This window comes from Cryptomeria japonica, chromosome 2 (assembly GCF_030272615.1).
Source record: "Cryptomeria japonica chromosome 2, Sugi_1.0, whole genome shotgun sequence".
NCBI lineage: Eukaryota > Viridiplantae > Streptophyta > Pinopsida > Cupressales > Cupressaceae > Cryptomeria > Cryptomeria japonica.
The window spans coordinates 218,707,469-218,733,355 of record NC_081406.1 but is presented as its reverse complement, the minus strand read 5'-3'; the positions used below and the strand labels follow the sequence as shown (position 1 = coordinate 218,733,355).

Sequence of the window (25,887 nt, the reverse complement as noted above, 5' to 3'; positions counted from 1 at the left end):
TAAACTTTTAATTTAGGTTTTAAGTTGATATTTATTTTATTATATAAATAAAAATATAATTATTTTACAATAAATAAAATTTTAATCAATAAATAAAATTTTAATAAGACAAAACTTTATAAAATTAATTAATTCTAATATCTTTTAATTATAATTTGTAATTCTATAAGAAAACATAAATGATTAAAATAAAATTTGATGAAAATTGATTCTTAAAAAAAAAGACGAAGAACTAGAATAAATTAAAAAACAAGATAGAATATTAAAAAAAGAAAACATAAATGGTATTCTTATCAAGACAATATAATAATAAATTAAAAAGTTATTTAATTCAAATATAATTATTTTAGAATAATTAAAATTTTAATAAGAAATAATTATGAAGTAAACTAATTTTAATAATAGTTTATTATTATTTATAATTTCATTAAAAGACATAAATAATTAAAATAAATTTTAAATTTAACGAAAAAATAAAAAATAAAAAATAAAGCTAATTTTTTAGAAACTAAAAAAAATCTTAATATTAAAAAAATATTATTAATAATATTCTTATTATATATATATATATATATATATATATATATATATATATATATATATATATATATATATATATATATATATATTTGATGTTAAAATCTGAATTGTTTAATCATAATGGTTTTATTCTAAAATTATATTTATATATTAGAGTGGGAGGTATGATGCACCGTACACCTACCCCGCACATGAAAATGGCAGTGGACAAAGGATAATGCCATGGTAGATTTCCCAACTATAATGAGAATCTCAAAATAATGTATTCCCAAACCTTTGGAATATATTTCAAAATAATATATTCCCAAACCTTACGGACCAAAGGATTGATCTCTTCAATTCCTTCTTTTCATTGGTGGGAAGCAAAGTTCCTTTCGGTGTGAGGAAATTTAGAATCTCTTTTCTCCTTGGATTCTTACAACAAAAGGACTTTTCATTCTATTACATGTGGACTTTATTGTAGGTTTGGTGAGTGATAATAATAATAAAAATCATGTTTCCTAATTTATGGAGGAAAAAGTGACTTTTTATATCATGATATTTAGGCATTTGTCTAGGAATTATTTTAAATGGGAAAAACAAATTCAAAAATATGAGCTAGGTGCAAGAATTTAGAATGTATTTTGATATTATTTAATATAAAATAAATCAACAATTAGATCTATAGATTTAGTGGGTATGTGATAATTTAGTGTAAATAGATTTCCACAATTCATTTCAAAATTATTTCTTATTTTGTGAATTTGTTTGTGTCTAAATTTTTGGATCAACGTTTCAAGACACACTTTGTGAACCATCATCAGAATGAAAGAAAGAGAGATTAAGGAGATGCAAAGTGACCATCACACTTCGTGAACCATCATCACGATTCAAAATGATCTTAAACGTAAGTTCAGACACAATCAAATCTAGAAATAAGAAATAAATGTGATAACTTTTTCAAATCTTTAATTACATTAAAATGAAATAAAATGTATGTAATTTATTAAATTTATTATTGATAAGATGAAAATCGGTAAAATAATATGATTACAAAAGAAAAACAAAATAGAACTAAAAAATATGTACTATAATTGAAATTTTGTCACATCTAAAATTTATCAAAATTAAATTGTATCATATCTAAAATTCCAAATTTGCTATCATCCTTTATCTTAGCATGAATGCACCTCAAAGGGTGTGTGGAATTGAAATATACTTAAGAGAATTTGAAAGTTTCATCATGAAAGGACTAGAAGGTTGTTAAGTTTTATGTAGTTCGAAAGGTGTGATTGTGGAAGTTGCTTAAGTGCAACTCATGTTGGATGTTCAGCAAGAGGATATTTTCTATTATGTATGTTTCTTAGAGTTGTGAGGTTATTTCCAAGAACGGTTTTATGTGTGGATAGTCTTAGTTGTGGAAGACAAGTTTCCTTTCTCTCGTGTCTGTTGGATTTTAGATCTCAGATTAATAGTAAGAACAAAAATCAGAATTGTATCTTTGACAACTTATATTAACATGAAGGTTAGCTAAACAATTAAACAAACATAGTCTAAATGAAATGCATAAACAATATAACACAAAACACAAGTTACTCTAGGAAACCTCCCTCTTGGAGGAAAACCCAGCAAGGAATGATCCTCAGATTTGATTGTCACCAATTGGATAGATTACAATACTTATCCCTTTAATGCTAATGATGATGAACAAACAACAATCTGTTTGTTCTAATATGATAACTAGGTCAGCACACAAGCTTGACCAAGACTGCACCAAATCAGATATAAATAGCCTTCTTCTTTAGATCTGCTCCAGGTCTGATATGATGTCTCGGAGCTTTGATAACTTGTCTTCAATATCAATATGAAGTACATAGGTCTGCACCTTTTGATGATGAAGTTTTCACTCTTTAATGGAGGTATTTGCATCTAGGATTATGCCCATGAATGGGATTCGCCTTTAGTCTATATAGCATTAGTTCTTCACATATAATGGATCAGATTCTTCAGGCATGGATTGCTCCTAACAGCAGAGATAGTTCACACCAAGTTGGCTCAGATTCTTCATATACTGATCGCACATAATAGCTGAGAAGGTTCACGCTGTACGACTGGAGAATTTCGCACCATAGGGCAAAGGTAGAGTTCGCATCAATATTTTGGAGCAGAATTATTTACTTGAAAAACTTATTTTATGCACTCCAAATGACACCATATATATATGGTGCTTGTTGACTTATTGGGTTGGCCCAATAAGTAATTGGCGCCAACTTCAAATTTGATTTCCCATGCTAATATATATATATATTTGAATGCTTCCACCTTATATCATATAGGGTCGGCCCTATATTGAATTTGGCGTCAGTGTTAGTTTGAATGCCCACGCTACCTTTGGGTGTGGATACAAGTAAGGGCATGCCCAACCCTATTTAGCAAAAAAATCAAATGTTGCCTTGGGTAATTTGATTTTTTGCTTTATAATTAATTTTCGAACTAGTTACAAACAACACTCCCTCTTAACTAGGGAGAAAAATAATCTTACAACCAAGTTACATGATTAGGGCCCGACCCTAAGTAATACATGCAATCTATATCTTGTATTCTGAACTTAGACAACACTCTTTTAGAGAGGATTACAACAAGTAGCCAGAAATAACATCACGAATAATAACCCATAGTATTCATCTTGCATTTCCATTCATTATCTGCTAAGGATGAAGGAGAACTTCCATTTTAATCTTCTTTATTTACATCTTGCACACAGTATTCTCCTTTAATCTTCACCTAGAGAAGAATGTAATACCTTTACCTCAATCTTCTCCCAGAGAAGAGTATAACATCAAAAATTCATAATCTTGCACACAAGCAAAGAAGGGAATAAACATAATCTTCCATCTAGCACACCTTCCATCCAGCACACAGGCATAGGATGAAGTTTCATCTGCCACACAAGCATAGAGTGGATCTAGCACATCTTTCATCTAGCACACAAGCATAGGATGAGATTCCATCTAGCACACAAGCATAGGATGAGATTCCGTCTAGCACACAAGCATAGATTGGATCCACCTTACATAGCCCGCGAAACGTGGTTGATGCAACACAATGCATCACTGAGGTTGAGACTTCTTCTCAACCAAGGTAGTGTTCTCCATAGCTCCAAGTCTATCTTATGAATTATTCAAGCTTCAAAAGACTTGGTGAGAACATCTACAACACAGGATTGACCTGACATAAGACACTGAATTGTCAGGTATCACTATACAACCCTGATAAGAAATAATTATAAGAAATAATTCAACAAGAATTTGAAAAGCCACACAGTTTCCTTGATACAGCTCATGCTCCAATGAATTCAGCTTCGGCAATACTCAGTACAACTGAGGACTGTTTATTGTAGTCCTAATAGATCATAGAGATTCCAAGCTGAAACAAGGTGTTTGAAGTGTCTTTCCTATTTGTGTCACTTCTTGTCCAATACTCTAGGTGATAACAGCTTCAACTCACAATCATCTATGCTTAGCAAAAATACTTTAGGGTATGCTTGGCAAGAACAACATACACAACCTTGATCATGAATTAGCTGAAGAACCCACCAATCAACTGCTTGTCTTCAAATGGATCTGTAAATCAGACTTAGCTACAGACATCCTCAAATTCTCTAAGTTAGTTTACATAAATGTTTACAATCCATCAAATATCAATAGTATACTTGACTTAGAATACTTGGTTAGATCTTGGACATACTTCTAACCCTAGAAAGTAAAGCATTAGATTTTAGATTCTTAATTCATCCACATCAGAAATAAGAATTCACAATATATTACAAAACCCTATGCTTAATAAATGATTGTCAATTCTTTTATACCAAGTATTCATTGAGGATTGTGGGAATCCTAGGAATCCCTCTTAATCCTTAACCAAATATAAGAATTAACAAAAGAACCAAACATCATATAAAACTAAAGATGCTAATTTGTTTTTCTCTTAGTTTCACATTCTGTGAAAGGACCTATGGCGTACCTTTGGACATCTTCTTCAGTAAGTAAATGAGTTGAAGGTTTGTATTGGCTTCCATACCTTTTTCAAGCTCCCTCTGAAACTTTGAAGCAAGAACTATCTTGAAGAGAAATCATCAAACACAAGGAAAGCTTATCTCTTTCATTGATTGGCAATCCTCCAGCATTCTTAACCCTAAGGACCTCTGAAGACTGAGAGGCCACCTTTATCTCAGCAAAGAGGCATAGCAACCTGTGAAGTATCAAACACATACACAGATTCATGGATTAAGAGATACTAATATTACTACAAAAAATGTAGTTATGAGTTTCATCCTGATTGTATTGATATCACGAGTGGAATTTTAATTTTCCTAAAGGATATAACTTGAACTCATAAGAGATCAATTACAACTCGAGTCATAAATTGTTAGAATCAACCTTACCAAGGAAATTTTTTTATTTTTAATTTTAAACAACCTTCACCTTTGACCCTGAGAGATGGATGAGGCTAATATATAACTTAGTCAATATCCGAATAGCCAAATGTGAAGGAGTCTTATAGATTAATCACAATGTGGTTGATCATGTACATATAATATCAAGTAGAACAAAGTCTTCATACTAGCTGGGCAAGAACCTAATTATATTCAGCTAGGATGGAAGAGGCCCAAAACTATCAAGTGAAATGCTTACCTCAACCTGAGGCATCTCAAAATCACAAGCATATGAATAAAGAAGAAGAAACCACTATTGTATTGAATCATTCATCTTTTACTGCATATGTTATTTTACTAAACACAGGCTAACTTCAACTATCAACACATCATCATAACTAATTAACAATGATATGTTGCACTCATGTATAGATAAATCATTGTCTAGAGAAGCACTATTCAACAATAATTGACATACCTTGCCAAGGTGAATAAATGATCAAGGCCAATTGAAAGAAGCCTTTCTATGACATTAGGAGCACAAGACAACAATAATGGAACAAGAGAAGATTTGCAATTTATGTCCAGCAACACCTAGGTCCAATAATAGATGTTTCATAGCTAGAAGCAAAATAAGTCTATCATTTAAAAGACTTCAACCATTGTCAATATTCGATCATATCACATCAGGGGTTAAGGATCATGAAAAATATGTCAATCTAGGGTTTGGACAAGAATACTTATCACAAGGAAAATTACAAAGCCTAGAAAATATGCAAACCCTCAATAATACTCTTAATGTGAAAGAAAACAAGTTAGAATGACCTTATCTTTAGATAGGACCCCAACTAGGGTCATAATAGCAAAGTACATCAAAGCAAATGTTCAAGAGAAGTGATCCTTTCTTGAAGGCATCTCTTGAATCCTGCATACCCATGATGTGGACCTGCCAATGCCCTTACTCTTCAACTTGATTCCCAACCTTTAGTAAAATATTCTCCTTAAGGGTGAAAGTAGTACGAACCTTTCGAGAGGCAAAGTTGAGTGCCCCATCAAGTCTCTCTTCAACCCTGCTATCATCTGAATCTGAAAAAAAAAAAAAAAAAAACTTTACTGAAATCTGAATGTTAGTATGACCTTAGCTCTGATACCATGTTGGATTTTAGGTCTCAGATTAACATTAAGAACAAAAATCAGAATTGTATCTTTGACAACTTATATTAACATGAAGGTTAGCTAAACAATTAAACAAACATAGTCTAAATGAAATGCATAAACAATATAACACAAAACACAAGTTACTCTAGGAAACCTCCCTCTTGGAGGAAAACCCAGCAAGGAATGATCCTCAGATTTGATTGTCACCAATTGGATAGATTACAATACTTATCCCTTTAATGCTAATGATGATGAACAAACAACAATCTGTTTGTTCTAATATGATAACTAGGTCAGCACACAAGCTTGACCAAGACTGCACCAAATCAGATATAAATAGCCTTCTTCTTTAGATCTGCTCCAGGTCTGATATGATGTCTCGGAGCTTTGATAACTTGTCTTCAATATCAATATGAAGTACATAGGTCTGCACCTTTTGATGATGAAGTTTTCACTCTTTAATGGAGGTATTTGCATCTAGGATTATGCCCATGAATGGGATTCGCCTTTAGTCTATATAGCATTAGTTCTTCACATACAATGGATCAGATTCTTCAGGCATGGATTGCTCCTAACAGCAGAGATAGTTCACACCAAGTTGGCTCAGATTCTTCATATACTGATCGCACATAATAGCTGAGAAGGTTCACGTTGTACGACTGGAGAATTTCGCACCATAGGGCAAAGGTAGAGTTCGCATCAATATTTTGGAGCAGAATTATTTACTTGAAAAACTTATTTTATGCACTCCAAATGACACCATATATATATGGTGCTTGTTGACTTATTGGGTCGGCCCAATAAGTAATTGGCGCCAACTTCAAATTTGATTTCCCATGCTAATATATATATATATTTGAATGCTTCCACCTTATATCATATAGGGTCGGCCCTATATTGAATTTGGCGTCAGTGTTAGTTTGAATGCCCACGCTACCTTTGGGTGTGGATACAAGTAAGGGCATGCCCAACCCTATTTAGCAAAAAATCAAATGTTGCCTTGGGCAATTTGATTTTTTGCTTTATAATTAATTTTCGAACTAGTTACAAACAACAGTGTCAGGTAAGGAAACTTCCAGTTTGCATGTCATGTAAGGAAAGTTCCTTTCCCGAGTGATGTAAGGAATGTTTCTCTTAGGATGTGTTGTGTGAGGAAAGTTTCACTTACCGTGCATAGTTTATGTTTTCATCAAGAAGGCTGTATATGTAAGATCATTGTAGCAACTAGTATGAGATTCCTTTGAGATTGGAAGATTCGTGAAGTGATTTCTTGAGGGAAAGTTTTCTCTTGAAGCTGAATAGAAGGTTCAACATTTGCAGGTTTTCCCCGCATTGGAGTTTCCTGGGTATATCGCTGTTATCTGTGTTTATGTGTTTGGTTTCTTTTGAATTTGCTTCCGCAGTTCATTTAGTTAAATAATCCAGAGTATTAATTGTTACAAATCAAATAGTTTACTTTCTGTGATATTTGTTATGCAATTAATCAATTGCTGGGTTATAGAAATTAACATGGTATCAGAGCTGGAAACTTTGATTACAAAGCCAAGTTTTATATCACAAATTTCTTCAGTATTCAATTTTCAATTCCTTCAAGATATCTCTGAGGCACAGTTGATTTAGCAAGTTGGAGTGAAGCTCGAGGGGTTTTCCGATGCAGATTGGGCAGATTGTACAACTGATAGGAAAAGCACTTCTGGATATGGCAGCCAGTATGTCTCCATGTGATGATATCTGGCTTCGAAACCTTCTAGCTGGGCTCTTTGATCAAGAGCTAGATCCTTCAATCAAGTTACAATACATTCCTACATATGGGCAGATAGCAGACATCTTGATGAAGGCTTTGATGAAGAGTAAGTTTGTATTCTTCATGAATAAGCTGGGTGTTGTGCAGAACACCTTCCTCACTAAGAGGGAGTGTTAAGTTTTATGTAGTTTGGAAGGTGTGATTATGGAAGTTGCTTAAGTGCAGCTCGTGTTGGATGTTCAACAAGAGGATATTTTCTATTTTGTATGTTTCGTAGAGTTGTGAGGTTATTTCCAAGAATGGTTTTATGCGTGGATAGTCTTAGTTGTGTAAGACAAGTTTCATTTCTCATGTGTCATGTAAGGAAACTTCCAGTTTGCATGTCATGTAAGGAATATTTCTCTTAGGATGTGTTGTGTGAGGAAAGTTTCACTTATCTTGCATAGTTGATGTTTTCATCAAGAAGGCTATATATGTAAGATTGTTGTAGCAACTAGTATGAGATTCTTTTGAGATTGGAAGATTCATGAAGTGATTTCTTGAAGGAAAGTTTTCTCTTGAAGCTGAATAGAAGATTCAACATTTGCAATTTTTTCCCCGCATTGGGGTTTCCTGGGTATATCAGTGTTATTTGTGTTTATGTGCTTGGTTTCTTTTGAATTTTCTTCTGTTGTTCATTTAGTTAAATAATCCAGAGTATTAATTGTTACAAATCATATAGTTTATTTTTTGTGATATTTGTTGAGTAATTAATCAGTTGTTGGGTTATAGAAATTAACAAAGGTTCTATTAAATAATTAAAATTAAATTTTTTGTCTATGTCAAAATACCCAAAATTGCTAGAATAAGTCATGTATATGTGATGATATGCATACATTACAAGCTCTTGGGAATGAATCTACACATTTACATAGTTCAATAATGTGATGTCCTTTAATGAACGCCATATTATTGGATATTTAAGAAATAAATGGACTTCATTAATTACCACTTTTTGTTAGGGATGAAGTGTAAAATTGATATAAGTTATATGATCACTGAAGAGTGATATTTAAGTAGAGTGTAGAGACATGAAACACCTTATGCACAAAACCTCTTTGTATAATCTATTATATTTATATCATGATTGTCATAGTAATATGAAAATGACTAAATAAAAAATATTCTGAAATTTTAAAAATGTTCTATTTTTTTTTAAATATTGATGTTGAGATTAAAATTAGTATAACATCAAAGAATATTAAAGTTGAGAATAGCATCCTAAGCAAACCAGCACTCTTCCAACTAGGTTCCTAACTCCTCAAAAGTCTCCAAATCCATCCAATTATCCTTGGAAATAAGACCCCTAGAAGGAACATGATACACCAAGGACTTCAAGACCTTCAACTCACGATACACTAGTATGGTTTGATCAAATATTCTAAACTAAAAGAGACTCACCAAGATCATTATAAAGGATTTCTCATAGCTAGCCTCAATTATAACCTAGCCTAAAATTCTCTATTTTAATTATTTGTGTCAAAGGAGTGAGGCATATAGATATTGTAACCCTATTGTGTGATAAAGTAGAATAATAGATGTAAATCTCAAATTATCAATAACAAAAATTACCATAGGAAAGAAAATAACATAATATATTCAATAAATTCCATCCTCTATTGACCTCTCAATACAAAAGATGGGAAAAGATAAGGCAACAAAAGATGAGTTCATAGAGAAATTTACATATTTTACCCCATACATTTAGTATTTGGTGGGGGTTGTATGGTCACCTATACAAGTAACAATATGGAGTAATAAGGTCATGTAGATCTACTTAATGGACAAGATTATCCTATATTTAGCAATCATCAATAACAAGCTATATTAAAATATCAACTAGGAACATACACTTGAAATGAGGCTTGTATTGTTTATACACTAAGAGGTTTCTAGAATCCCTAAAGTTCTTTCATAAATTAAAGAAATCGTAGAATCAAAAGGAAAGCATTACTTAATTAACAAATAACTAAAAAGGCCTAAATAATATTACTAGTATTCATCTCACAAATTATAGCTTCACATAAATTATAAGTTCAACTGAAAGTTCTATAGTGAATGTTGATCAACAATTGTTGCCTAAATTACTAATTATATTTAACCAAATTGAATGTAAAAATATTAACAACTAAAACACAAAGTAGCAATGTACCTCAAGTGGTCCCTTACTTGGGGTATATGCGCTTGTTATATAATTATGAAAGAAGTCAATGCTTTATGTAAATCACTTTATAGAAATAGATATGAAACTTGCTAGATTCGATTGCTTGCTTTAAAAGAGAAAAATATAGAATACTTTAGTTCTTGCATTTTACTGTTTTTGTAATATAGATAAATTGACTAATCCTAATTAATTTGAACTCATTGCTATACTTTTCATGACGAATACTAAGAGGGGGGGGGGGTGAATTAGTATACCAAACAATATTGAACTTAAACACTTAAACAGTTTAGCAGTAAACCGGTATAATAGTTTTACTAACAAACCGGTTAACACAAATGCAAACCAAACAACAAATAAGGCATTCACCCACAGAAGCACAATCACCATAACATGAGATTTTGACGTGGAAACCCAAATGGGAAAAACCACAGTGAGATAAAACTCACAAGTAACTATCTGTAGAATAGTAACCAGACCAGTTAAGGTCATACAATGTTCTTCACCAAAACAGATCCTATTAGGAATCTCAATCTCTGTTAGGAGATAAGCCCGATTAAAGACTACCTTATGAGAGAATTTCAGAACCACATATGTGAACCACCTTGTTAGAGGATTTACAAAGGCTTTTCTAGGCCTACCCGGTTAAGGGTTTCAGACTTGTCGAAGATGTGAGTAATGAACAAGTGAATGATCTAGCAAATAGCATAGTCTTCTTGGTTAGATCCATGATAGCTCATTCCTAATGCATTTCAGCATTACTTCAGTCTTCAGTAAATCCACACTCTGTTATAGCACACAAACTTGATCTTCTCTTCTAAGATCGCACATACAAAAACTCATCAACCACCAAAAACTGTAACAGCTACTCTCTTAAAACCCTAGACATGATGTCCTTAAAAAAAATCTGATTTCATGTCGGTCCAATAGGATTACATTGCGAGTTCCTAGGTTCATTGCATCTAGACACATTTGATAACATGACACAAATCACCATCAAAGTGTCGGTGGATGGTAACTCATCACAAAAATACCGGTTGGTAACTCATCACAAAGTATTACCGGTTCATACAACTTTACCGATTACCGGTTGATAACTCATCACAGAGTAATGCCAGTTCAAACATTAAACCGATTACCGGTTGTCCAAAAATGAAGAGTAGGAAAATGATAACTGTCGCTTCAGTTTCTTCGCTCCGCTTGAGATCCTCAAACCGCTTGAGGTCTTCATACCACTTGAGATCGATAAACACTTTCTACAAAACCTTGATAGCCAAAAGACTATAATACATAATACTGGTTTGGAACAAATACTGGTTGAGCATAACTCATACATAGAAAGTGATCTCAAAGCAAGTGTGTGTCCATCAATGACAATCACAACATAAACATCAAGAATGCCAACAATCTCCCCCTTTGGCATTGATGGCAACACTTAAGAAAAATTTTGACATCTAAATGTTTTACAACAAAAATATACCATAATCAAAATTACTCCCCCTAAGCATATACACTACCCTTTTTGCAGAAAATACAATGTATACTACTCCCTTACAGAGATAAACATGAAAGTATACATAACATGCATCAAAATTTTAAATATAGAATACTACTCCCCCTTTGCCAACAATGACAAAGTACAGTTGAATAACCCTTTTTTGCATTATCATTAAAATCATAAGTTTATGACAATAAAGAGTGAAACTTGTCAAAAATTGATTTAAAGTCCTACATAAATGTCTTCATGGATAGAGACCATGACTCAAGCAATAAGGTAGCAACCTCACTTTCCGTTTGCATCTGGGATACATGTTCCCCCATGGCGTCCAAGGTACTCATCTCTTGAGTGATTGTTAAGGCATCCAAATTGAGATAGAATTTCTAAAGTATTTGTAGTCTTGGTAGTAGAACTAGTTGAAGTTCCTGCAAATCTCATGTCCGGTTGCTAATCTCTAACTCTATTCTTGCAGACTGGAGTTGAAACCGGTGAACGGTTTTCCCATAAGCGGTGAAGGAATCATAGGGCGTCTTGAAGGTGCTTATGAATGTCTGCAAATCAGTTTGCAGTTTGTCTTTCTGAACAAGCACATCATCACAAAATAGATGAGGTTGACATATCTTATTGAATAGCAGATTCCCCTTATCCAGAGCATCTCTTATGTCCTTCTGTGCCTTCTAAAGTTCAGACCAAAGCTCATTCAACTTCTTCACCATGGCAGTGTTTAGAGCCTTTTGATGCTTCTTTTGAGCAATGGCTTCAGCAACATCTTCTAGACATTGCACTTGCTCCTCTACAACTGTGCAAAGGAGCTTCAATTGAGCTAGAGAGGAATCGGTGCTTGGGAGATTAGTACCGGGAATCAAACTGGTGAGAGTTTCCACCATAGTTTGAATCACATCTTTCTCCTTTTTCCTCCTTAATGCTTCCAGTCGCTCTTGAGCAAGCTTAATACTTTGCAGTAGCTCCGTTTTATTTGCAGATTGGAGGTCAATGGGACTAGTGATGTCAACGAGTTTGGCTTTACCACCGGTTGCCTTTGGGGTCTCTACATGTACACTCTTTGTCGCTTCCTCCTTTTCCTTGACTTTTTTATTATTTCTTCTGCCTTCTTCTGCTCCTCAGCTTCTTTCTTTCTTTTCTCTTCTTCCTTCTTCCTTTCTTCTTCTTTCTGCTTCTCTTCTTCTTTCCTCTCCTCTTCCTTCTTCTTCTTCTCCTTTTCCTGTTTCTTCTCCTCTTCCTTCTTTTTCTTCTCCTCCTCCTGTTTCTTGTCTTCTTCCTTCTTCTTCTTCTTCTCCTCTTCTTTTCTCTTCTCTTCCTCTTTTCTCTTCTCTTCCTCTTTTCTCTTCTCTTCTTCATTTATCTTCTCTTCCTCTTTTCTCTTCTCTTCTTCATTTCTCTTCTCCTCTTCCTTTCTCTTCTCCTCTTCCTGTTTCTCCTGTCCTACCATTTCTGTTGGTGTATACAGAGTAACAACTTCACCGTCCAAAGCATCAACATCAATAGGGTCCATTTGCTCAATGGCCTGTTCTCCTTCACTGTTATACACCTCATCCGGTTTTGCTATTTCTAGTTCTTACTCAGCCTTTTTGTTGGCTTTGGACACTTGGTGAAATCTCAGAGCAGCTTGGGCATGAAAGTGGGTATCTTTTACCACCTCAGAGACTTTCCCTTCTAGCAACAAGAGTCTCCTTCTTCGCATAAAGAAGAGGCCTTTATATTTTTCCATAACTTCATAAAGTTTGGAATTAGACACATCAGGAAAATGTTGAGCAAATATTTCCTCTCTTATCTCTTCTTCCTTTTCTATGGCAATGTGCCATTTGCTGTCTAAAGAATTGTATAAGAATCTAGTGTCACAGATTTAATTTCTGATGGCGACCGATCATTAATACATAAATATTGAATGACTTCCTGTTCTACTTCCTCCTTCTCATTATCATTGAAATCATCAAAACAATCTGCCAAATCACTCAGCACTTTTCTCCTAATGTTGTTAATAGTTCTTTGGCAATGTGTCAAAGGTTTGTAAGAGGAAATATCAATATTTACTGGTGCTGATGATGCCAGTTCATTGTTGGTTGTCTTCGTCTTCTTTCTTGTTTGCTTAGTCTTCTTAGGCTTTTCTTCAAATTTTGTATCTTCTAAGTCCGATGTGTTGCCTTTTGTCTTCCACTTTCTCTCAAAGACTTTGGTGGGTGCAACTTTTGGTTTCTTCTTTGCCAGTGACCGCTTGGTCACTTTAGGACTTGCTGAAGTAACCGGTGCTGATACAGATGGTACTGCCTTTCATTTCTTCACAGAGGGCTCCTCAACCAGTGTAACCCTTTCCAGATAGGTGCCAGTTCTCTTCATTTTAGGATCAAGCGGTGAGGCAAGTAGGGTAGAAGCATACCCGTTTAGCATATCGTACATCACCTCATAACCCATAGGCTCCACTTCTTCCTTTCTGGGCTCAACAACCTCCATTATGCACTCATCTACTTTGATTGACTTCAGGTTCATACTTCTTGACAATATCACCAGATATTCTCACCCTTTGACTCATCTTGCATCTGAACTCATCAAAGTATTTGTTCAGGACTTCAGGATAACCGGTTCCAACCGCTTGAAGACTTTCCATGATTTGCTTTGTAATCGGTTGGTCAGCAGACCACTGAATATCACTGACTCCTAGGAAGTAGCCTTGGAAGTAGAAGAACAATCCCACCAATAGTTGTCCGAATTTAAATCTCAAGGCATTGTCCTGTTTGATTGACTTTAGGTTCACCAGTAGTTGCCTTTGTATACATGTGCCTAAATCAAACGAGGCATCTTCGATGATCATCCTGTAGCCAGCATTTACCGTTGCAGCAGAGATAGAGTTAATTCTGCTAGCATGGAATGTCTAGTAACCTATCACAATGTAAGCATATTTGACCAAATTGTCCTTGATGGTATTGATGGTCATTCCCCATTGGTCGCTCACTGAACCGGTGAGCTTGGTCATTTCGGTCTTGTTGATCTTCCTTAGGGCTGACACTTCTCCAACGTTACAGAAACTGGTGACGACATGAATCGCTTCCGGTGTGATGTCACGAGTCTGCTCCAAATACATTTTGTCACCATGCACTCTGCTTATAATGATGTGGATGTGATCATTTATGAATTCTTCAAGGAAATAGACTGCATTGTGAAGCTTCTTCTTTTCCAAGATGTTGAATTCCAGTTTGATCTTCTTGTCCTTCCCGTAGAACAAACTCAACTGAGAATGGATCACTAGAGATCCTAGGTCTTCAATTTTACAGTCAATGTAATCTAAAATACCTTCCTCAACTATAACACCAACGGGTATTTGGGATAGTGCATTGTATTTTGCCTTCCGTTGGATGAAATTTACTGAATCAATGGGTGCACTAGAACTAGAGTGCAATGTTGAAGCCATGATAAACAGAGAAGCTCAAAAAATACCTTCAAAAGTCAAGATTTAGGGCTTGCAAATTCCGCTTTGCCACTCACTACTTTAGTTGTTGGGTTACCGCTTTGAGTTCTACACTTGACCGATTGATGTTATCTTCAGATTCTTCTTCAAGGTTTTGAAATCTCTTTGAATTGCAAGACAAATCGTCTTTTGTCGCTCTGCACTTGAAAACTTCTTTGCTCGAAAAATGATAAGTGAAAATGACTTGAAAATCCCTTTTAAATGAATTCTCCACCTACCATAATAAATGCTCCATTATTAGGGCGTAAACCCTAATTTGCCTTTTACTGTTTCCGGTTTTCCACCAATTGATAGGTATCACATACCCGTTAAGGTCTTTTACCGGTGTAAACCGGGGGTTCGAAATATTTTACTGATTTGTTTTCCCCTAAGCTTTCCTGTAGCTTAGTTTGTCGGTTCAAAGATTTCCACACCAGGTGTAGAAACCAGTTCTTCTAGAGACACTTCTTCTGGCTTCTTTTTCCAGGTTTTCTTCATATCCGCTTGAACAGTTTCAACATCAATCTTTCCTTCCGGAGTGTCCGGTATATCATCCGATATATTATTTCTCATTCTGCAGAATCTTGTTGTATGACCCAGTTTGTTGCAATGGTAGAAAACCATTCCAGGTGCTCTCCAAGGTCCATTATTCATGTTTCCATTCTTCCTTCTGCATGTTGCAGCTGTGTGACCACTACCATGACAGATCAAACAGGTTTCTCTCCATCTGGTTGCCACTTGATAGCCACCACTTCTTGACTGATGATTATAGGTATTAAACCAATTTGGATTCTGGTTCCCAGAGGGTTCAGGAAAGACTCCTTGACTCCTTTGAGGATACCTTCCAGTGTTGTGCATGACAGACCTGCATTCAAATGCTCTATGCCTAGACTTGTTGCATGCATAACAATTTCCATTGAATCTATTGGATCTAGGCTTATTGTTTAGAAAGTCAGGAAAGTTATTGTAAGCCTTGTTTCTACATACATTAGCAGTATGTCCTTCCTTGAGACAATTAAAGCAAACAGGTTTGAACTGTTTCTTACATTTATCCTTTGGTGCCAGTTGCTTCTTTGATGCTCCATCTTTTGTTCCAAAGGTCTCACCTTCCTCATAACCAGAAAAACCAATTCCAGTGGTATTCTTCACCGGTTTTGCTGATTTAAGCTTTTGTTCTAGCTTAACAGTGCTCTTATTGAATTTGGCAAGTATTTCCTTTGACTCAATGAGTTCTTTGGTAATAGCAGCATTGGATTCCTTCAAGGTTGCATTCTCAAAAATAGCCATGTTTATTTCACCTTGCATTTCCTCTTTTTCCACTTTGCTCTCTTGGAGATGAGCGGTAAGTGCACTGATTTCTTGCTTCAGCTTGGAGATCTCATGATCTTTGTCTTTTACCAAATCAAAAGCTTTTCTCCGATTCTCAAGCTCTTGACACATCTTGATAGTCAATCCTTCAAGTTCCCTTCTCAGGTTGGCATTAGACTCATTTAGCTTTTCAACTTCTTCAACTAAGGCTTCCATGTCCACTTCATCAAAGGAACTGTTTTCAGTTAGCTCCATCAATTTCTCAGCATGCTCTCTCCTTTTTGCTAGAGAGGCCTTATACTTGACTTTGAGTTCATCATAGGCTTTCTCAGACCGAGTGAGCCGATGAGTAAGTTCCCTCATAGTGTATTCCCCCATATCTCTTTCCAAGTGGTTAAACTTATAGAAAGGTTGTCTCTAATACCAATTGATGAATACTAAGAGGGGGGGGTGAATTAGTATACCAAATAATACTGAACTTAAACACTTAAACAGTTTAGCAGTAAACCGGTATAACAATTTTACTAACAAATCGGTTAACACAAATGCAAACCAAACAACAAATAAGGCATTCACCCACAGAAGCACAATCACCATAACACAAGAGATTTTGACGTGGAAACCCAAATAGGAAAAACCACGATGAGATAAAACTCACAAGTAACTATCTACAGAATAGTAACCAGACCGGTTAAGGTCATACAATGTTCTTCACCAGAACAGATCCTGTTAGGAGATAAGTTCGATTAAAGACTACCTTGTGAGAGGATTTCAGATCCACATATGTGAACCACCTTGTTAGAAGATTTACAAAGGCTTTTCTGGGCCTACTCGGTTAAGGGTTTCAGACTTGTCGAAGATGTGAGTAATCAACAAGTGAATGATCTAGCAAATAGCACGGTCTGCTTGGTTAGATCCATGATAGCTCATTGCTAATGCATTTCAGCATTACTTCAATCTTCAGTAAATCCACACTTTGTTATAGCACACAGACTTGATCTTCTCTTCTAATATCGCACATACAAAAACTCATCAACCACCAAAAACCCTAACAGCTACTCTCTTAAAACCCTAGACATGATGTTCTTAAAAAGGAATCTGATTTCATGTCGGTCCAATAGGATTACAATGCAAGTTCCTAGGTTCATTGCATCTAGACACATTTGATAACACGGCACAAATCACCGTCAAAGTGTCGGTGGATGGTAACTCATCACAAAAATACCGGTTGGTAACTCATCACAGAGTATTACCGGTTGATACAACTTTACCGATTACCGGTTGGTAACTCATCACGGAGTAATACTGGTTCAAACATTAAACTGATTATCGGTTGTCCAAAATGAAGACTGGGAAAATGATAACTGTCGCTTCAGTTTCTTCGCTCCGCTTGAGATCCTCGGACCGCTTGAGGTCTTCATACGGCTTGAGATCGGTAAACACTTTCTACAAAACACTGATAGCCAAAAGACTATAATACATAATACCGGTTTGGAACAAATACTGGTTGAGTATAACTCATACATAGAAAGTGATCTCAAAGCAAGTGTGTGTCCATCAATGACAATCACAACATAAACATCAAGAATGCCAACATTTCATTCATCCCTATTAATTAAGGTGAGAGTTATTGTTTCAAAAGAACAAAACTTGGAGATTTAGGAATAAAAATCCAAACAACTAATTTAGTATTGAATAGAAAACCTAATCATAGAGGCATGCATGGACAAGTAGTAGAATCTTGCAATAAAATAAAAATTGATATTAATTTTAGTATAAGATTCCTCACTTGTATAGTCATTTTTTAGTAACAAAGGTCTAATGCAACTACTTGATCTCCATTTGGTGCATTCAGATCGACTCTAGTTGCACATTGTTATAGACCTACACTTTTCTTAACTATAGGTACTTATTCCTTTCATTGTTTCCTTTAGATGCTTCAATTGCAAGGACTCGAGTGCTACTTATGATAATTAATTCATCTTTTCTCCCTTTTTTCTATAGAGTTAGTATTTCCACAAAATACCTATTCATCATGATTTATCATATTATCCATCACATTTTAGTTAATAACCATGTACACATGCAAATATTTATGAAAACATTATTGACCAAATTTAGTGATTCATATTTTAACATAATCATGAAATACAAGAATGAAATTGACTCAAAAACTACGTAAATGAATTCTAATAAAACATCATAATATGAAAATGGTAAAAAATACCTTTACTTGTCTATGGATGACCTAAAGATGTTCAATAATAAATCATTCATAAAGCATAACATTTGTTTGAAGGTGTTACAAATGGGGTAGCAAGCTAAGTGAGTTTGATGTTTGGGAAAAAATCATGCTTAAGTGTGCTTGAGCTAGTGTAGTGTTGGGATGGATGATCTCCCAAGAAGTTTCAATGCTTCACCCCTATGAGTGCATCACCTAGGTGTAAAGTGTTAAGTGAACCATTCATGTTTATTAGATATGGGTTCATGTGAACCATTTACTCATGAAATATGGGTCAAAGAGTTTAACTTGAAAATTAGATAGCTAGATCTTAATAAAACTTCATAATTTGACATAAACTACCTCATACTTGTCTCTGGATGAGCTAAATGGGCTCTACAATGAATGGTTCATAAGGACCAATAGTCACTAAAGGTTTTATAAATAAGGTACCAAGTTAAATGGAATTTTCTCTAGGGGAAACACCATGGTTAAGCATGCTCGAGTCAAAGTAATACTAGAATAAGTGACCTCCTAAGAAACCCCATTGCTTCATCCCTATAAGCCTCACCTAGATGTAGTGAGTTTGTAGACTTGTCATGTTCATGAGAGATAAGTTTGTGTGAACCACCACTCATGAAATATAGGTGAATGCATTTGACTCAAAATCTATGTAGTTGAATCTTTATAAAACATCACAATTTGACACGTGACAAAAAAACACCTCGTATTTTTCTATGGTTGAACTAAAGGGGCATTATATTGAATAGTTCATAAGGCACAACACTTTTTTAAGTTTTTGTAAATGAGGTTGCAAGCTGGTTGGAATTATTCTTGGGGAAATATTCATGGTTAAGAGTGCTTGAATCAAAACAATACTAGGACAAGTGACCACCTAAGAAGTCTTGATGCTTCACACTTGTCAGCATCCCCGAGGCACAATAAATGCTAAATGGACCACTCGTGCTCATGAGAGATGGTTTCATTTGAACTCCTACTTATGTAATATGGGTCAATGAGTTTGACTCTAGAACTATGCTATTGGATAATGATAAAACATCATAATTTGTCACATTAAAGAAAACACCTCTTGCTTGTGTATAGATGAGTTAAAGGGACTCTATAGGGAATGGTTCAAAAGGCACAACATGTGCTATATGTTTTGCAAATGGGTTAACAAGCTAAGTGGACTTCACCGTGGAAGAAACTCCATAGTTAAACATGCTTAAGTCTGAGTAACACTATGATAGATGATCTCCTAAGGAATCCCTATGCTTCATACATATAGATATCATCTACATACAATGAATACAAGTGAAGCATTCATATTAAAGAGAGATGGGCTTGTTTGAATCCAATATAAATCAATAAATTTCACTAAAGAATTATATCATTAAATAAAAATAAAACATCACAATTTAACACATTATGTAAAAATACCTCCTAACCTTAACGCTTCCAAACTGTAGCAATTGAAATTTCTTTTTAGAATTTTACCAACTGAATTCGGCTGAAAAGTTAGCTATCTCCGTTATCAGCATTTGGGGAAATCACGTGATTTCTACACACGGTTCCCCTTCATTACTGTTTGGCGGATAATCTAGTATAATCTAGACAGTGAAATAGTCAATACCACCATACTTGTAGAAAAATAGTCAATACCACCATTTAAGGGAAGATATCAAAATCATTTTTCTGAGTTGAAATGAAAATTTCGGTTTGTGATATGAGTTTTTGGCTGCCTGTTGCATATTTACCTGCTGCGACAAATAAAAATATGCATCTTAAAATTAATTCTAAAACTAAAAATTTATCATATCTTATACTAGCAGAATTATCCTTCCGGGTATTTGCCAATATAATTCTTATATGAATATGCTAGAGTAATCCATACCACCCCAAAAATGTGGGTAATACAAAATGTGAATATACTGAGATCTACCTTATGTACTGGTATGACTTTCATAAGAGACAAAATTACCATCCCAATCATAAAGAACAGTTGATCCTTCTGTCAAATGTTCTGAAGCCACACAGTGGCAGCAGCATGTCTGGCTTTTGAATTGTAGATGGGTACTTGCCAACCAATGGGTTATACCTAGCTAGTTGTAGAACTACTAGCATGATGTCTCTTCCATTTTGTATACCTGCTGCTCTCACCACTGTCTTCACTGACCTCAAGATGAGTTTCTTGATGGGTTCATAAAGTAATTTTTGCAAGAGTTTGGACTCAGAATTGTAGAAATTGTGAGATCATCTTTTAACTGTTCAATACATTCAGCTTGTTGGGATTGAAGAGAAGCAAGATTTGCCTAGTAATTCACAACAATGAGGGCATCCACACCAGAATGATATACTAAATCTATTCTAGCGCCTAAGAAACTCTAACTATTCTAGTCTGTAATTTGATCTTCTTTTGGCAGCTGGGTCCAAACTTTGGATTACGAAGGTATTCCTTTCAGGTGTTGTAGATGCTTTAAAACCGGCCATGCGGCTAGGAATTGTGGGCTTGAGAAGAAAAATCTTGTGGCCTCATGAAGGTCGGGGGCCTCATACCAGCATTACACAGTAAAGAAATCTTTGGACTCTTCTAAAGAGTCACTGGATGCTGGGGTTTCTACTATGCTGGTTCGGATTCTTTAATGGCGAAGAAAGATTCTTCGGATGCCACAATGGATGATTCTGTGATTAAAGATGTTGTGGTATAGAATGCTACTATCTCTTCTGCGGAAAATGGTTTGTTGTCTCTTACCCCGCCGGTTGCTTCACCGTTTGTTGACACAACTGTTGCCCCATCTGCTGGATGTGGTCCTATGTCTGCGACGGTTGTTGCTCCCTCTAGTGATGCTCTTTCTTCCAATCCGGATAGATCGGTGCTGGGCTCTTCAAATTGGTCTGTTGCGGTAGCTAAAGTCGAATAAGGATGGATTACTGTAAAGGGGAAGAATTCAAAGACGTCCAAGCCTTCTTTTGGTATGACTCTTTGTTCCCACAAGGCCAGTTGTAAAACTTGAGGGCCCTTGTAGTTGGTTGTTTGGGCTGGTTTTTCTGGCCCTGTCTTTAGTTGGGTTGCCTACCCTGTCTTTCGGGGCAGACTTTGTTTTTTGGTTGTGACTCTCTCCTCTTTGTTGAGCGGTCAAGTTCTATCCCTTGTTTGATTTGTAAAGAGTTTCGGGTCCCTTCAAAACCTGTTTTTCACGTAATCAAAAACTATTCCTGACTAGGAAAACCCCGAGCTAGAGAATTGATCAGCCATCTTATTAGATGCATGAACCCACTTCCCAAACACTTCTTCTTCTTTTGCCGAAGGTTAAAACTATGTAGTGGGTATTCATGCAAGACCTATTTCCTGGCTCCAGAAGGCCAAATGCACTCCTTATGCCATTTAACATGTTGAGGTTGTAAAAGACAGTGGAATGTTTAATAGGAAATCATAATTCTTGTTTATCCAGATTCCAAACGTTCGACTAATAGAAAAGTACCAACCAGATCTAAAAATGACAACTAAGGCTTCACAAAATCATTTTACCAAACCAGACACATTTTAAGCTACAGATGAATAAGAATTATTGTTAATTTGGATTATTACATTTTGTTTGCAGCGGAGGGGAGTGAGGTGTTGGAGAAGAGCATTGTTCTACATCGACATCTGCTCTGCCATGCAGAGAAAGTGTTTGGGTGAAATGGGTTGCAGTATCCAAGAAATAAAGAACACCCACCATTGAACAACAGCAAACAAACATGGGAAGGGGCCCAAATATCCACAAAAAGAGAGGGAAAGAGAAGTAAAATGCCCTGAGTCCCAACGACCAGAAGTAGCTTCCTCTGTTTAATGCTTTGCTCACAAAATAAATTAACGAGTGTGCTGGCAAATACTTATCCTTGGGCACATTTATCAGAAAACTCACATGGCTGTAGTAACGTATTGACTGAAGATTGCACACAAATGCTATCAGGAAACATACGAGAATGGTGAAGTACTTTATAGAAGAGCCAATCCTGCTATGATCACCATATATAAGAGCACTCGCTGCACCAGATCCATTTGTGCTGCTCACCAGCACGCCAATCAATGAGCTCAGTGTGATGGCTGTTGATCCCAGCAGAGTGGAGGCCATTATGTTGTTCCGCAGTGTCTGAACTGCGAGCACTCCATTCTTAATTCCATCCTAAAGCAACAAAGATCACAACAATGATCAGAGATTGACATTAATTTTAATTAGGGTCAATGGTACATCAAGAGTTAAGACTGAAAGAATACTTGTGCGAGTTAGTGTAATAAGAGAGTTTGCAAGACCAGAAAATAGAGGACCAAGCCAATGTTGCTGCCTTTTAAAAGGGCAGATCTTATTCTGTTGATAATTATAAGAAGATTGTGAATTTGAGCCCACTTCTTACAGCAAAATATATAAATGAAAAATTGCATCAACGCTGCAGTTTATATCCATTGACACTTCAACTAAAATCTGCCCACTACTGAGATATTATTCTATTGATAATGATCACAAGTTTGTAAAGTTTTAGACCTGTTCTATACAGAATCATTTGAATGAGAAATAACACAAATGCTACAGTATACATCCATTGGCACTTCAATTAGAATTCTGACAAGTGAGAGTAAAAGGAAAGGATCAGAAAATAACTGCAAACTACACAACGAAAAGAAAACCCAAAACACAGAGTGAAAAATCAAATACAAGGGAAGACTTCGGATTGGTTTTAGATGAAATACACAGAACATGTACATAAGTCAGGGATGTACATGTAAGGCTCAATCCATATGCATCCAACCCTTCTTAGACAATTCCTGTTACTGTCCATGGATTTGCTAGTACTTGAACCTAGAATGTTCCATTTGCATTTTGGGTTGCTCTATCATTAAGCTTAAAACTAGAATCTTCGATTGGCCTTTTGGATTGTTAAAGCCCCTTTTTAGACAATTCCTATTACTTTCCATGGACTTGGTAGGACTTGAACATAGAATACTCCATTTGGATTCTGAGTTGCTTTATCATTAAGCTTAAACCTGGAATCTTATATTTGTATTTTGAGTTGCTAGAGCTTCCTTATAATACTTAGGGTGTGGCTTATTTTCTCCAACAGTTCAGATCCATTAGAATTGCCTACAGGCTGAAAACTTAGTCACCCTTGTGGCTTGCTTCAATGTGCAAAATAAGGGTTTTTAAATGTAAAATGACTTTGCAGGAAAATCTCCTCAATTAATAGATATCATATCATGATGTGATGGGATGAACCTTAACCTCCTCAAGGCCAAATGGGTCCTATGAAACTGTATAATACTATCTACTTGTTTAGAATATTGTCATATACTCATTCAGCTATAGAATAGAATGAATTTAGTGAAACATGTCTAAATATCACTATCCATTCTCTTTATTTTAGGGATGGTTCAGTCTAGCTTCGGCTACATTCATCTCTGCATAGAATACACATGAAGATTGATTTAGATCTAGAAGCTTTCAGTCCCTTTCCAGAAATTATCTAACATTTTGCCCTGTAGAAGCCCAAACATCTGAGGGTTTTGTAATTATATGGCAAATAGGGTTAAATATAGTGATTTTCATACATATATGTTGAACAATAACAAGCCTAAAATTTTTAAAAATCTATCCTTCAGGGGTACTGGGTTTTGATTGATGCTACTGATCTTGGATTGAATGCAATAAATATGACTATAAATATCAATTTAATTGTCCATAACATCATTCTATATAACAAACAATTCAGTGAAAAGAAAAAAAGTTTCAATCTTATGCTTGAATTTAGTTAGATATGTTACTAGGAGAATGATAGAGAGCTTACAGCCATCATGGTATCCACCCAAATTTCCCTGTTCAATGCATTTAGGCCAATCACAGTAGTGGTGGGATGTTTGATAATTCTGTAAAGAAGCCAGGCATGGTAGGTACTCAATATAAGCAAGCCGAAAGGAACCAATGTGAAGTCTAGATACTGCTGATCAAAACCCATAATTCGTCCCCTCCGAATGCAATTTCAGGAATTGAGTGCTTTCGAAGTAATGGGAGCGAAATTTAAGTTGAAATGGCAATTTCCAGACAAATGTCAACGTTACTGTTTGATTTCCTAACAGACTGTTTGATCGAAGTTAATTGCATGTAAAGCAAACTTGAACCCGCCGTCCAGTTTCCAGGGCTGTGTGGCGGTTTATATGTATGGTTGTTACATAAATCGGCGCGTCCTCCATCTAACCCTCGTAAATTTAGATTTATGGTGTAACTATATTGTGAAATTAAGATTCTTGGCGCTTTTTAAATTTTTTTGAAATTTTTTTTAATAAAAAACACATTTAAAAGGTAAGGACAGTATTCTTAGTATATCTTTTATTAGTTTTGGACTCATTTTATTTCTTTATCTCTAGTGTAGGTAGCTGTGTTTTAAATGGTGTATTTCTATGTAGCAATTCGCATCCATCTTATTTTTATTTGATTTCTAATTCTTATTTTCAAGTGTGTAGTTCCAATATTGTCCTAGTTCAAGAGTGTACCTGTAAATCCAATTGAGGTCAAGATGGTATGTCTAGGATTGAACCCAAAAATTTAAATTCAAATGTAAACATGGACCCAATCTGATTGTTTTGAATAAGATATTACCGACAGATTTACGCACAAAATAGTCAATGCATGCACTAGGGTGTTGTAGAAAAGGACGAAGTCTTAGATCATTTTAGACATCCACATTTATCCATCATTGTTGGATCATTCAAACAATAAAGCATTACAAGAGTATAGCATCAACATCTACACATCATAAGGACAAATATATGTATTTGAATTTTTACTTCTTGTCTTCCAACTTGTTTGAAATCATTGAATCAATCAAAGGGTATAAGATGGGAAGCTAGTCAACTTCCCTTCTCTAAAACAAATTTTGAAGCTGCTTCTAAAAACTACCATTCACAAGTATTGGAGGCATATAGGATTTTGAAGATGAAAGATGTAAAGTTCAAGGTCACAAAGTGCAAAGTGGTTTCAAAACTACAAAAAGGGGTTATAAGCCATAGGTTCAAAGATCAAAACTATAGGTGTGGGACTAAACCAAAATAACGTGAAGATCAATACTTTATAGTCATGAGTTTGATAGTAGAAATGAAAATTGGATCATAGAACAGTGTTACAACAAATCTCCCACTTTTCACATCTCAAGTTAAGTTCCCCCATCTTTCATCTGCTAAATATGTAGCATATTTTTATTGTTTCTAAATAGATCTGATTTCTATAAATTAGTTGCGTGTCAATTGATTGACCAATTTATCAACTTAGATAATAAGAAAGGGGTACATTTATTTATGTTTATTTTGGTGAC

At 35.2% G+C, this 25,887-nt stretch overlaps 1 protein-coding gene across 2 annotated transcripts; it reads right to left on the bottom strand.

Moving 5' to 3' along the window:
- Positions 1-17,079: 17,079 nt before the first annotated feature.
- LOC131037128 (uncharacterized) lies at positions 17,080-24,732 on the bottom strand. Of its 2 annotated transcripts, XM_059216532.1 has the most exons (3): positions 24,367-24,732; positions 22,452-22,712; positions 17,080-17,768 (listed from the first exon to the last, which is right to left on the bottom strand). In XM_059216532.1, exons 1-3 carry the CDS (start codon positions 24,532-24,534, stop codon positions 17,649-17,651), a joined length of 549 nt encoding a protein of 182 aa, XP_059072515.1. In that variant the 5' UTR covers positions 24,535-24,732; the 3' UTR covers positions 17,080-17,648. The 2 variants fall into 2 exon arrangements, with proteins under 2 accessions (XP_059072515.1, XP_057825151.2); XM_057969168.2 differs by lacking the exon at positions 17,080-17,768 and having other exon boundaries at positions 22,055-22,712; positions 24,367-24,729.
- Between the last annotated feature and the right edge of the window lie 1,155 nt (positions 24,733-25,887).